Source organism: Olea europaea, chromosome 4 (assembly GCF_002742605.1).
Source record: "Olea europaea var. sylvestris chromosome 4, O_europaea_v1, whole genome shotgun sequence".
NCBI lineage: Eukaryota > Viridiplantae > Streptophyta > Magnoliopsida > Lamiales > Oleaceae > Olea > Olea europaea.
In genome coordinates, this window is record NC_036240.1 from 4,042,340 (window position 1) to 4,057,773 (window position 15,434).

The 15,434-nt window shown below is 35.9% G+C and overlaps 1 protein-coding gene across 1 annotated transcript; it reads right to left on the bottom strand.

Annotated features, from left to right (window-relative positions):
* Nucleotides 1-677: 677 nt before the first annotated feature.
* LOC111392611 lies at nucleotides 678-2,575 on the bottom strand. Its single transcript, XM_023017974.1, has 3 exons — nucleotides 1,884-2,575; nucleotides 1,490-1,784; nucleotides 678-1,304 (listed from the first exon to the last, which is right to left on the bottom strand). Exons 1-3 carry the CDS (start codon nucleotides 2,573-2,575, stop codon nucleotides 678-680), a joined length of 1,614 nt encoding a protein of 537 aa, XP_022873742.1.
* Nucleotides 2,576-15,434: the final 12,859 nt, after the last annotated feature.

Genomic DNA, 15,434 nt, shown 5'->3' on the forward strand with positions numbered 1-15,434 from the left:
AGTGGCGATTTGCTTCTGAGTAACAAGTCGGATCAACAGAAGCAGTAAGAGCAGTTAAGAATGAATAATGAGCATAAGAAAAACAAGAGTATGACAGATAAGTGCATAAGGGGTGGGAAGTACCTGAGGACTGTGCAGTGGTTGAAGAGACAATGGAGTCCGCAGGGATAGTAGGACAGACATAATCAAGGAGATATGCTGGACGAGTATTGTGGCAACGAGGTCGGGAAGGAATAGTGGCCGTGGGTGGGGGTTCTTGAGGTATGGTCGAGGAAGGGAGAGGAGATATGGGTTCGGTGATAGGTAAGGGAATGATGGTGGAGTCATTAAGAGGAGGGGTGTGATGTGATGGAAGGGAAATTGATTTTCGTGGAAGGTGACGTCGCGTGAGTAAAAAATGGTGTTGGTGTCAAGGTTGTATAGCGTGTAAGCTTTGCGGTTGCTAAGGTAACAAATGAAGACACAACGAGATGATCTGGGTGAGAATTTGTCGCGATGAGCGATGAGGGTTTGAGCGTAGCAAAGGCAACCAAACACACGTAGGTGAGTGTATGATGGGGGGTGTTGAGAAGAAGTTGGAAAGGAGTTTGATTTTGTAGGGAGCGGCTTGGGGTTCTGTTGATTAGATAAGCAGCAGTAAGAACACAATCTCTCCAAAATTTGAGTGGTAGGTTTGCCTAAAAGCAAATGCTACGAGCAACATTTAGGAGGTGCCTGTGTTTACGCTCTGCAACGCCATTTTGTTGCGGAGTTTCAACACAAGCACGCTCATGGATGATGCCGTGAGTGTGAAAATAGGTTTGGAGGTTATGTGAAAGGAACTCTTGTCCATTGTCGATGCGAATTATTTTAATTGATGAGTTGAATTGATTTTTAATAAGAGCGAAGAAATGCATTAAGTGACTAAAGGTTTCTGATTTAAAATGCATTAAATAAATCCATGTAGTGCTTGAAAGATCATCAATAATAGTTAAGAAATAATGTGCGCCACAAATGGAAGCGGTAGGATAGCCACCCCAAATATCACAATAAAGACGATAAAAAGGTTTCGAACTTTTATCAGCATGAATTTGAAAAGGTAAACGAGTGTGCTTTGAATGCTCACAAACATCACAATGAGATAGAGTACATGGATTATCAAAAATTGTGGGAATAATAAAGCTAGAAGGATGACCTAAGCATTGATACCACAGTGTCTTATTATCAAGATGACGAACAAAGAATGCCACGGTCTCATGGGAGCGAAAAAGGTAGAGCCCATTACATGCCTCACCCGCTCCAATCAGTCTCTTCAATGGAGGGTCCTAAAAAAACATTTATAAGATAAGAAAAAAACAACACAAGATAGATTTTTAGTAAGTTGAGGGATAGAGAGAAGATTATAATAAAAGGAAGGGACATAAAGGACATTTTGAAGAATTAAATGGTCAGATAAAGGCACAGAACCAATTCATTCAATAGGAATAGTTTCTCCCGTGGGTAGCCTCACTGTACGAGCAATGGGAGACAAATTTAGATTAGAGAAGGAGGATCGACAATGGCTCATGTGATCACTAGCGCTACTGTCAATGATCCAGTCCGTCTGTGGGTTGAAGGAGCAAGGCATTGTGGAGGAGTTACCCACAAAATTAGCGGCCGGAGAAGGAGGATGAAGGAGCATCATCAGCTGCTGGTAGTTTTCCTGTGATAGACCAGGCATGGGGCTTGAGGTGGAGCTGACAAGACTAGCAGTAGCAACAGGTGGTTTTCCAAGAAGTGATGGTTGATTGCTGCGGGGTTCATGGCTAGGAGGGTAGCCAATGAGGAGCCAACATCGATTGCATGAGTGTCCAATTTTTCCACATTCAGTACATTTAGGAGGGGCTCAATAGTTGTGGGTGGACTTGGCGGCAAGGGCTAGGTTTTTTGAGAGTGACTGAGGGACATGAAGGAGTCGTTGTTTCTCTTCTTGGAAAAGAATAGAGAAAACTTTGTTGAGGGGTGGAAGAGGATCAGTGGCTAGTATCTGGGTTCGAAGAGCTGCAAATGAGTCATTGAGACCTAGTAGAAACTGGAACAAACGCTCATCCTCGGCTCTCTTTTCCAAAGTACTAGCATCGGTGGGTGATTGAAGATTGTCGAGTTCATCACAAATTTGCTTGATGCTGTTGTAATAATCAGGAATGGAAAGTTGGTTCTGATGAAGGTTAGATATTTCTCGTTTGAGCTGGAATAGGCAGGCATTGTTGCCATGGCAGAACCGTGACTCAAGGTCGAGCCATACATCATGGGGATCGTCACGGTAATCTAAGGAATTGGCTAAGGAGGGAATGATGGTATTAAGAATCCAAGTCAAGACCTTGTCTTTGGTCCTACTCCATTGGGCATAATCAGGAGAAGTTGTGTTTGGTGCTTTGAGGGAGCCATCAACGAAGCATAATTTATTTTTTGCACTGAGGGCTCGGCGAAGTGCGCGTTGCCATCTGGGGAAATTATCTCCAGTGAGATGGCCGGTTACAAGAATTAGACTAGGGGAATTAGAAGGGTGTAGAAGATAGGGAGAAGAAGTTTGGGAAGCTAGAGCATCGGAAGCCATGAGAATTTTGGGTGAAGGTATGTCAAGATTTTTGAGGCTCTGATACCATGAAAAGAAGTAAAATGGTAGAAACAATTATCTTATATTTCTCATTGATCAGTATGCTTTATAAAGCTGTACATGGACATGGTTTACATGGAAATAAAATCATCTATACAAAATTCTGGGAGATGACTAAAATCAAGGGAGCTAAAGTTTAGCTAAACTTGTGGGATTTCTATATGCTGTAATACTGAAATCACGGGAGCTAAAGTTGTGGGATTTCTATGTGCTGTAAAACAAGGCATTGACCAAAATAAAATTTTCTCACGTGTAAAATGTATTGCAATAAGAGCTTTTTTTTTTTTTTAGCTAGTTCTACATTATGACTTGGAAGATAAACAAATGGACGTAAAAACTATTTTTTTTTTGCAATGGTTATTTAGAAGAAACCATTCATAAGTCTCAGTCATAAGTCTTCACAAATAAATATAAATTTGATTTTGTAAGCCAAATGAAAAGTCTTTATACAATCTTAAGCAATCACTAAGACAATAGTACAAAATGTTTAATACTTTTGTTTTAACTATTAATTTTATAAGTTATTTCATAGTTATCAGACCCAACCCGCACATCAACCCAGTCGAGGCACTGGATCTCGAGTTACTGGTTGGACCGATGGGTCATTACTTAAAAATTATAAAAAAAAAAAACATTTAGCCCTTTGTGAGCCCCAATTTCTTCCATCAAAATGCGTTTTTGAAAAGTAATTTGACTCCATTTCAATCACATATTTTTTCAATAAAATAATGTTACATGCAAGCTCAAAACTTTCCTTATTTTTTAAATACATATTATCCATCATAATACATTGCAAAATACATTTTTGAAAAAAAAAAAAGGTGGGGGGGGGGGGGGTTCAAAAAAGCCCTAAAAAAAANNNCGGGGGGGGGGGGGTTCAAACAACCCCTTAAAGTATAAAATTCTTTCTTGGAGGTAACATTAAAGATTTTAAGTTTTTTTTGTTACTAATTATTTATACAGTTTGAAATTATAAATTTTGTTAAACATTCAATGCATCTTAATTAAAATAAATCTTTCAATAAATAATATGTCTATAAAATAAAAGTAAAATATTGGACTACAATTTTTTCAAAATATTTAGCTAACTATTAACGATTTTCAGATATATACAAATAAGGGTATCAATTTGGCTTTTCGGCTCGGGTCGAGCTCCATTTTAGGCCGTCGACTTGAGGTTGCGTCCGAACTGACTCATGTGGCTCGCCGGCCTGTAAATAAATAAAAAAATCTGCAAAACTTGAAAGAGAGAAAAAAATTGCCTACAAGGCAGTTGTACAACTGCCTTATGTTGTTGAGTTAACAAGGCTGCAATAGTTGCCTGTTATAAGGTTGCTTCAGCCTTCACTGCCTTGAGGTTGCTGCCTTTGTTAAGGCAACACACATTGCCTTAAGTAGCAACTATATAAGAAGACGAGGGAGCAAGCTCGGATCAAGCCTAGATTTTTTGGCTGAGCAAAAGTTCGATTTGTTAAATTATGACTCAAATTAGGAGTCTTTGGAAGTGGCAGACAAAAGGAAAGGGAATCAAAGTTCTATTTTGCAAATTAAGGAAAGAAAATCTTATTGGAGCCATGTGGAAATATGAAAGAATCAAATTGGAATCAATTCCAAAGAAATAGGGAAAGTGGCGTGTTCCATGTTCACGTGTCTCGACAGATTTTTTTTTCCTCTTTTTTCTTTGTTTACCTTTTTTCTTAATTTCCATCTTTTGCCAATTCCTTGGACTAGACTTGTGTACGATAAATATAGGACTCCTCTTTCAATATTGTTGAAGCCAATTGCTGTAATTCTCTCCTTTCATAGTGATTGAATAAAGTAACATCGTTCCTCTGCCAGTTCCCTTTTATTTTGCATCTTTTACTTTAATCTTGTTCTTGGTTATTTTGTGATCTTTATTTATACTTCATATTGGGTTCATCAAATCTCAATTCTTGCGTTGTCTTCATCGGTCCCAACACGATTTGGGCAAAGAAAAAGTCCTAGCCATTTTTATTCGAGTTGTGCCCAAGCTTCAAGTTTTGGCTAAGCTCGTTGACATCCTTATGTACAGATTATGTTGTTCTATGCTCCAGTGGTAAGGAATTGTTCATTTAACTTAAGAGTTATGAGGTTCAACTCTTTGGGCTTCTGAAATGTTTTAATTGAATCTTGGTCAAAATTGATCAATCGGCCCACAGTTTGAATTCACCGTTGGTTGACCTGGTGAAAAACCAGGTCACTTACATTTGGACCAAATCTCTATACTCTGCTTGATCGACCGGTCCGGGCCAAGTTCAATAACACTGAGTTATTTTAATCATTGCTTATATTCTATGAATTATTCTAATGAGCGTGTGACTGTTTATCTATTGTTGTATAACATGTTATTGATTGGGCCTAATATGTATTATTTAAACTAGTTAAATGAAACACTTAACATTGAATTTGAAATGAAAGATCTGGGGCACGTTACAAGGATTCTAGGAATGGATATTGGAAGGTGAAGGTCAAAGCATGCATTGATTTTGAAATAAATTGTATACATTTAAAAGGTTTTTATCAAAATTCTCTTTAGAGTTAAAATCTATTACTTTACATTTAGCTAGTTATTTCAAATTGAATGAACAATATCTTGTAGGTGAGCGTAGAGACCTTTGGTCACGAGTTTGATTCCCTCTATCAACACTTTCTTGGTTGAGCCTGTCACACCGAACTTGCCTAGTGCAGTTTACCTGATTGGCGTGATTTGCAGGCTATTGCGTCAGCCCGAGGGTTTACCTAATGCACACCCAAAGGGTAGCGGCTGCGAGTTCCCCCTTTATAATAATAAATATTAGTTATATGGAAAGGGTACCTTATGTAAATGTTGCGGGCTCGTTCAAATACACCATGACATATACTAAACGTCTAAACCAGATATGACCTATGCTATAAGTATATTATAGATTCATGGACAATCTATGGCTTGAACATTGGGAAGGTTTGAAGTATTTATTAGGTACATTAAAGGTATATGGTACCTTAAAGGTATATCACTCTTAAGCTTAGTGTTTTGACACCTATAGTGAAGGAAAATAATTGAGGAATTTGTAGATGCAGATTTTGCTGAAGATGCAATACCAGAGAGTCAACTACTGTATATATATTCACTTTGTGTTGCACCAATAGAAGTTGGAAATCTCAACAGCAACACATTCTACTAAAGTTGAATACATTACAGCTACATAGGTAATCTATGACCATTGTGGTTAAAATGGTAATTATTTGAAATCAATGTGCTTTATAAATCGGTAGTTGCTTATTTAAATAGTCAAGGTACTATTCATTTATGTAAAAATGTTCGAAAGAAAATAGTTGAGTGGAAAGAATATAAACTTCTTGTGTGTTAAATCTGTTGGCATTAAGATGGAGATCTGTTGGATTGTGCATCCCACAAGATAGAAATTAGATTAAGCACCTAAATGATGGTTATGGAAGGTTTCTCTTCCTCGTATCCATTGTAGACCATCAAGAATCTAAGCATAACTTGAAAATTGAACCCTAGTCAAGACCAAATACATGCTAGTTCTCAACCTCCATCACAACTTGCTACTGTCAACACGAACACTACCAGAAAAATACTAACATTGACCATTGTTCTCAGACTACTGCAAAAACTCGACAGACCATCACTTCTAAAATGCCTTACAAAAAGTTTCTACCATACTTTAAATTAGAAAGAAGGACCTCAATTATCCATAGATAAGGTTTTAATATTTAATGCATAAGGCTTGGCCAATAGTAAGGGTGTGGGTTTAATTTCCTAAACTTTTTTTTGATTTATCTCGAAAGATTATTACGTCATCGCCAAATTAAACTTGTGTATATCAACTATTATGTCCAGCCGTTGGAGTATGACCCACATTCCTATTTAGATTAGAATTGTGTTGTTTGATTGATAAAGAGGAAATAAACAATTTTGGTCGGAAGTCCGATTTGAAAGTGGATCGAAATTCATCAAGGATTGGAAGTTAGATTGGAAAAAAGACTTTGGAACGAATGAAAATGCTTTGGGCACTTTTTACATCAGAGAGATAGTACCTAGGCGTCGGGTTAGGATGCCTAGGAGCCTAAAGTGAATGAATGAGATAGGGAGCTAGCACTGAAATTCTATAACTTGTGATCGGGTTAAAGTGATTGAATGAGATAGAGATAGTACCTAGGCGTCGGGTTAAAGGAAATTAGGGAAGATAATGAAGTTTTTAACGCTGGAAGTGAAATTCTATAACTTGTGATTGCACTATTGTGGTCTTGCAGTCGAAAGGTCACAACCTTTTCCCTATGCTCCTTGGTCCTGGCTTCCTCCTTTGGTTCAACTCGAGTCCTTCCTTATTTGTACCATGGTTCCTTCATCTTTAAATCTTTATAATTCAATCTTCATCCTTCATAATCATCTGTAATATACCCAATGCAAGTTTCAATAGCCTACAATCAAGTCGTCAAATATTTCAAATATCGAACTTAGCTACTAAAATTTGAATATTTCTTTCATTGTGCAATTAATACTTCTAGTTGATCAAGTGCATCTAGTTATTCTTCATTTGTTCCGACTCAACTGTAATCATGCTCAAAATCATCTTTATTTAAGTTAATTGAATCTAAGTCTGCATTTTTCCTACAATTAAAATATTTACACTAAATTAAGTAGATATCTGCTGAATTTAGAAATAAAAAATCATGTTTAGAAGTTCGAATAATTATATAAAATGAATTAATGAGAGCTTATTAACCAAAAACCTCCAAGCACACGTCAGACTTAATAGGAGAAACAGAAAACAGAGAAACAAAAAGTTCATATAATTTCATGGACTTTTTCGACCTCAATTCTTAGGGACTCTTTCATGAAATCTATGGCTTTTTTAGATGGTAAATCAAAATAGAATAGTTTAGATCACTGATATCCACCAATAACTTCACAAAAAGGTGGAAATCTTATGTTACAATAGAATTAAAAGTGATGTGAATTATTCAAGAATCAATTTCACTTTGTCCCCCTCATTCTCTTCTTAATTACTACTACTTTTTTTGGTCATATTGCATTAACATACACTTTTATTCATTACATTGCCGAAAACGAAAGAAAGGGGATTATTTTTCTTAGGGATTGATTGATGATTGAATATTATTTGTTCATTCTCTTTACAATTTTATTTTCATTAATCTACATATCTTTTGAGAAATACTTTCGACATTTAAATTTGAAATTAAAATGAGAAAAAATAGAATTTTTGTCTAATCTTTTTATCTTTGAAATTATAATATCTCTTAAATAAGAAGATAAATGAAATGGACGAAATTCAACATTTTGTCTTAAAATAAATAATCTAAGAGGGATAAGTATAGCCAAGTGGATTAAGGCAGTGGATTGTGAATCCACCATCCACAGTATTATGAAAACTTTGAGTCCAAGTACCGTATTCATAGATAGTGTACTAGTTCAAGTTCAAATTAACTTAACCTTAACTAAAATAATGGAAATTATAATTTTTTTCTAAAACTAAAATGTAATTAATGATCTACTTATGAATGCAAGATCTAACGTAACTAAAGTCATTGCAAAGTTATAATGAATGCAAGTTTGACGAAAATATAATTATACAAACCGTACTAGAATCCCGAATTATTTTATATCATCCCCTTTTGTTAGGTTTTATATTGTAATTGGCGATTTTGTGAACAAAATGGACTTAATTAAACATTGTTGTAAAAGTCAAGGACTTGGGTAGCAATTTGTATAGATGGTTTAGGCTAGGGTTCAGTTTGGAACAAGGTCGAAGACTCACTGGATTTTTCCTAGTTGCTCGCCAAGTTGTTGCTCGAGTGGTTGAAACAGAACAACCTGTCGTCCCTACGTCGCTTGAGCGAAGAAGTTGTTGTCTGCTTCTCGCTAGAGTGTCACTCGAGCGACAGTGTCACATGGCCAAACCTTAGGTCTCGTGCCCCCAACTGTAAATATCAGAGTCATGGAAGGAATTCTAAGGAGGTTACTCAATGTGCTTCACAACATAAATACTTTTATGTTATCTTTGTGATCCAAGAACGCAATTCATCGGTGGAATCATCTAAGTTAATCTTGTGATCCGACAACCACAGTTTTGGAAAACAGCAAAGGTTCAATAATCCAAAATATCGTGTTTCCTTAATCTTTTCAGGAAGGGACTCTCTCATTGAAAAATTCAGAGAGGTGGATTTAAGCGCAGTTACAAGCACAAGAACATGTGGTTCTTAATGTTTCACTTGAAGAGACCAGGAGGTTGTAGAAGATAGCAATTTGGGCTGCAAGAAGTCTAGCAAGAAGCTAGATCAGGAGGTTTGGGAGGTTAGTGGTATCTATGCAGTAGATCGCGAGACTGTGATAGTGGGTCTTAGTGGATACAAGAGTTGGAATTGCTATATATTCCTTGAATTATCTATAGTGGAGGTAACTGGCTTGATCCTAGAGTTTTTCCCACATTGGGTTTCTTCGTCGTCAAATTTTGTGTTCTTTACTTTTCAGCAATTTATTACAAACTGCAATATTCAAAGATAAGGTTAATTGAATTGTGTTCTTAATCATCTAGAAACTAATTAAAGGTGACGTGTTTGCTTTAATTAGTCAATTTCACACGTAACGTCAAACTAATAGGTAATCTGGAACGTAAACTTGGTAATCTTAAAAGTTGAAGTAGTGTGTAACATCTCAGATCCTAACTCACAATTGGTATCAGAGCCTAAACACGTGTCTTGACCTTACATTATCTAGATGAGTACATTGTTAAGTGTGCTGCCCTATTTTGATGTTCGTAATTATGCCTATTGGAAAGTTAGGATGAGGGCAGTCCTCAAATCTATGGGTGAAAGGATTTGGTTGAGTATAGTTAACGGTTGGACTTCCACTAATACCACGGTTAAAAGCGTTGTCACTCCCACTCCCATAGAAAATTGGTCTAAGGCTGAGTTAGATCAATACAACTGGAATAGCAATGCCCTTCATACTCTCTTTATGGCTATTTCCCCCGAAGAGTTTAGAAGAGTGTCTATGTGTGAGATTGTGAAAGAAGTTTGGGATATCTTAAAAACCACACATGAGGAAACACAAGCGGTTAAGAACTCCAAATTGCAGATGCTAACCACTAGGTTTGAAGAGACTAGGATGAGGGATAATAAGACGTTTAGTATATTCTTGCGAGCCTTAATGATATAGTGAATTCTTCTTTCAACCTGGGTGAGAAAATCTCCAAGCCTAAGATAGTGAGAGAAACTCTTAAATTCTTACCCTAACGTTTTAGGCCTAAAGTTACGGCAATTGAAAAAAGTAAGGATATAGACACTATCAAGCTAGAATAGGTAGTTGGATGTATCCAGGCCTATAAGCTGACTGTAGGCAACTCAGCTAAGGAAAAGTCATTGACCTTGAAATCTGTGAGGAGTAAACCGACTGAATCTTCTAACTCAGATTTACCCAATGATAAGGAGTTGTTCTACCTAGCTAAAAAAATTCGTGAAATGTTTAAGAATAAAAAGGGCTACAAGAAAGACCAAGAGATGGCTCAAGTAAATCTAAGAGAAGATCCAAATATGTGAGGTGCCATAACTGTCAAGGTATAGGTCATGTTAAGAAAGAGTACCTTAGTGCTAAGAGAGTCAAAGAGAAGGCTATGAATACTATTCTCACTGATGACGAGTCTAGCTTGGACAATCAGACTGAGAAATGCACTGGTGATGAAAGTGGAAAATATGTTCCCTTCGTTGCAAGGGTTAAGAGTCGATCCGAACAAGGAAGTGAGAGAGATGAGTACATAAATAGTGGTGAGGATTCTAAAGATGAGTTTATGAGTGGGGAAGATATTGAAGAGGCCTATGAGAAAATGTTTCAAGAGAGCTTAAAAATTCTCAATAAAAATAATGCCTTAAGTACAACGGTTGCAATTGGAGAAAGCTAAGTTAAAAACTTACGTTAAGGAATCTTCCATTGTACTGAGTAAGCTTAAGTCAATGAATGAAACTTTAGAGTCTCAGGTTAAAAATCTCACTAGTGAGTTGGAAAGATTCTCTAGGAAAGTCAGCGAGTTGACCACCATGAATAAGACTTTAGAAATTCAGGTTTTGAACCTTGTGAACAAATTAGAGCATTCTAAGTCTCAACTTCTTGACTTCACCACTAGGTTGTCTAAGTTAGATAACATGCTAGATATAGGCAAGCAAGTTGGAAACAGGAAAGGTCTAGGATATAAAAGAAAAGATCATGATGTCGCTAGCATGTCTAAGATTACATTTGTTCCTACCAAATACCAACCTGAAAAAGTGCCTAACCCCGAACCTAAGGAAAAGAGATTTGTAGGATAGAGGTCTACCAGATAGTGTAGGACTCGTCGACCTTGGAATAAACATCAGCGTTCACATAACATAGGTCCTAGATTTATCCCTAGATGTTATCATTGTAGTGAGTTAGGTCATATCCACCCTAGATGTTATCAGTATCAGAACAAAAGAAAAAACATGAACTTAAAAAAAAGTAAGAATCAAGTGTCTATTTGTCAGGTTGGATTCCTTACTAATCAAGTGAATTGCTTGACCAAATTGATAACACAACTGTCTAAAAACTGTTCTCCCACCAGCCAGGTTTGGGTAAAGAAGAGTGATTTGCCAAATCTGGTAGTAGATCACGGTGCTCTTAAGGGAAAAGAGCACTCGTATACCAAGATGATTAGGTATTTTATATGCATGTCTATTCTTAACAGTCATATTTTCTGTGCATGTATCACTTGTATGTATTTATTTTTCTTTTGCTTTGTTTTTAGTTTCATGCATATTCATTTACATTAGTTTGCTTTGACGTATGCATATTTTGTATTTGTTTTGTATGGTTGACTTTATTTTTTCTTTTATGTTTGAGCATTCATTTTTGGAAAATGAAAAACACAAAAAATAAATTGAAAAATTAAAAAGCACAAAAATAGTTGGTTATGAAACACTTGTTTCTTGAATTTGCATGTTGTGATCACGTATGAGCTGAATTGGTAAGTTGTAGAATAATTTCCATTACTTGTTTAGGTCACTTTGGATTACTTAATATATGTGTCTCCATGTACTATCTGCACTGTACACACTGTAAATTTGTTAGTGGGACTTCTCCGCATGTGTGAGATTTAGGATGATTGTCATATGTTAATAGGGTGAGTTGGAACATGAATTGACCTAATTTAGTATACCTAAGCCCAAAAGGATTCCCCCATGTAAAAGCACATTATCTTAATATTGTTCTTCGAGTCTATTTGACTTGAGCAACTAAGCATGTAGGATCTATTAAAACTTGGTGCCTATGGTCAACTGACTTGGGTTAACCAACTTAAACCTCGCTACAGGCGTCATCTCAATTGCTTAATGGAGAAGAACCTGCACTTATAATGAAATATAAATGAGCTCGAAAAATGTGGAAAATATGATGAGCTGAAAAAATATGGAAAATTGAAAAATATAAATGCTAAAAGTAAGGGGGGAAAATAAAAATAAAAACTATAGGTCCTAATGTTCTTTAATAGTTTGAATTTCATTAATAGGGAAATATACTTATTGGCAGTGATTGGCATGTTCTTTCTCATAAAATTAAGGTTTGGAGTTCTGCTTGCATTGGATTAGTTACACTTTACACACATGAGTCACTTGTACTATTTATTCCATTTTGATCTGAACTGAGTATGTGGGAAGGTTTATAGTCTATTGATTTTACTTATTCATGCTATCAACTGCATTTTTAAGTTATTGTGTCATTGCTCTGTTTGATTTTGATAGTATTCCCTTCAACATTTGAGACCAAAAAAAAAAAAAAAAAGAGAGAGAGAGAGAAATATGTAACTGGGGAGGGGGGAGAAAATGGAGCGATTTTGCATTTGTATGTGCATTGTTTTCACTGTTTGATTGAAATTTTATATTTTGCATTGCTATATCTAGGGGTCGTTGGGGAGAGATATAGATACATTTGTATTACTACGTAAATTAATGAGAGTTTGCTATAAAGGGGAGCGTTGCATTGCATTCCGCATCATATCTATTGCTAGTTGAGTTATGATGTTTAGTGATGTTGGGTTTTGGTTGGTGTTTTGATTGACATCAATATCACATTTCAAACTGGCATGTCGATTTGTGATGAAGTACTTTAATTTTTATATTTCCTTATCATGTACTTTTACACTAGATATGTGAGTTTTTGAATTTCAGGAAATAGGTATAACAAGGCAAGACTCAGTGATTGGGTATACTGGTAGAATAGTCTTTTTTATGTTCAAGTCTTGACTTCATTTGTATAGTTTTGTCACAGAATACCAACAGAGGAGTTTGTTAGGTTTTATATTGTAATTGGCGATTCTGTGAAAAAAATGGACATAATTAAACATTGTTGTAAAAGTTAAGGACTTTTGTAGCAATTTGTATAGATGGTTTAGGCTAGGGTTGAGTTTGGAACAAGGTAGAAGACTCATCGAATTTTCGCTAGTTGCTCGCCAAGTTTTTGCTCAAGCGTTTGAAACAAAACCATTGTCACCCGCCTGTTGTCTTGCGTCGCTCAAGCGAAGAACTGTTGTCTGCTTCTCGCTACAGTGTCGCTCGAGCGACAGTGTCACGTGGCTAAACCTTAGGTCATGATTTGAAGAGTTTTAAATAACCCATAACACCTATTTGACCCCAACTATAAATATCAGAGTCATGGACAGAATTTTTAGTAGGTTGCTCATTGTGCTTCACAACATAATCACTTTTATATATTCTTTGTGATCCAAGAACGCAATTCATCGATGGAATCATCTACTTTAATCTTGTGATCCACAACAAAAGTTTTGGAAAACATCAAAGGTTCAATAATCCAAAACACCGTGCTTCTTTAATCTTTTAAGGAAGGGACTCTCTCATTGGGAAATTGAGAGAGGTGGACTGAAGCGTGGTTACAAGAATAAGAACAGGCGGTTCTTTGTATTCCACTTGAAGAGACATTCAGCATAAGACTAGGAGGATGTAGGAGACAGCAAATCGGGATGCAGGAGACAGATCAAGAAGTTTAGCAAGAGGCTAGAGGCATTTACGGTAGCAGGAGGCTACAGAAGGTAGATAAGGAGGTTTAACAGGCTAGAGGTATCTGGGACAGTAGATCGTAAGACTGTGACAGCGGGTTTTAGTGGATACAAGAGTTGGAATTGCTATGTATTCCCTGAATTGTCTATAGTGGAGGTAATTAGCTTGGTTCCGGAGTTTTTTCCACGTTAGGTTTCTCCATCATCAAGTTTTGTATTCTTTACTTTCCAACAATTTATTACAAACAGTGGTATTCTAACATAGGATTAATTGAATTATATGCTTAATCATCTAGAAACTAATTAAAAGTGATGTATTTGGTTTAATTAGTCAATTTCGCACATAAAGTTGAACTAATCGGTAATCTTGAACGTAAAATTGGTAATCTTAAAAATTGAAGTAGTGTGTAACGTTCCAGACCGAACTCACACCTTTAACCCGGAACCTTTGAATTTGACAACACAAATCAATTATTAAGATCAATATTCCTAATTTGTTTAACAATCTCTCTTGAGTATGATTAAACTATTCTTGCATTTGAGCCTACTAATTTTTGTGATGAATGTGAATATACAAGAATGCATTAAGGATTTATGAATACTTAAAGATCACGTAAAACATAGTTGTATATTTATATCATCTATCAAACTCCACGATAATTGACACTATGTCTAACTTATTTTCAATCTTTCTAAAGTAAAACAAGCCATAAAACTTGTACAACTATTGCACTTATAATAGGAGAGAAGATTAAATCCATGAGAAGCATTCAAGAATTGAAAACCTACTAAACTATGAAAAACAAGATTCAAAAGTTAAATTTTCATAATATAAAGTCCATTGAAACTTAGCATAAAAGTACTTCAGCCTAACATGTTAATGGAAAGAAAAACAAATAATAATAATAATAAATAAAGATAACTCATCACTTGAAATTCATGGATTTATTCGATTTGATCTTGCGTTGTTTTTACCTCTTCCATTGATGAATTGTTCCACCCTTATTATGTTATGATAATTGATATTTATATTAGTCTTCAAGGAGTCCCAAAAAGAATCTAAAAATCATGCATATCATGGACCAAACAAAAGTTTCCATGTTAGATAGAATTTGAAATGAAAAGAAAATTTGGCCATTCGATCTGCCTGGGTTATTGCTCAGGCTAGACTTTTGGCCTCTACTTTTATTTCACACGGTTAGACAATTGCCCAATCTAAATTATAGGACTCTAGCCCAGATGTATACACTTTCAAAAAATTGCATTTAGTCATTTTCTCCATTCTCTCTTCAATTTTAATCTGCCACTTTAAATTACTTCAATTTTGGTCCTTCAAGTTCCATTCAATGGCAAACTGATATATCAAAATGCGAAATGTGCATGAGTCAGATAACCTTGTCACTCGAGCGACAAGCTAACGGTAGGCGAGCGACAGCTCCGCCATTCGAGGGCCAAGCTTGCTCCAAGTCTCAAGAGAAAATTTGAAGGCTCAACTAGCGGCATGTCAGTGAAAATTCGACGACTTTCTTCTTGTTTCATAATTTTAATCTCTTCAAGAACACTTCTACAAAAATTCCAATACCCACTAAAATTTTGGTACAACAAATTTCCACCTTGAACAAATTTTCAATACAAGGAATTCCAAAACACATATGCAAAATAAACACCACCTTCTTCCAAACAAGTCCAAATGGTCTAAATCAATGACAAACACCAAGTTCAAAAAATGCTCAAAC

Bases quoted from the DNA above. Each gene is read 5' to 3' on its own strand.
- LOC111392611 (XM_023017974.1), bottom strand. From the start codon at position 2,575: ATGGCTTCCGATGCTCTAGCTTCCCAAACTTCTTCTCCCTATCTTCTA. The intron at 1,785-1,883 runs GTCCACCCACAA...CTACCCTCCTAG, and splicing joins AACCTAGCCCTTGCCGCCAA to CCATGAACCCCGCAGCAATC. The intron at 1,305-1,489 runs GTGAGGCTACCC...ATGTTTTTTTAG, and splicing joins TGTCTCCCATTGCTCGTACA to GACCCTCCATTGAAGAGACT.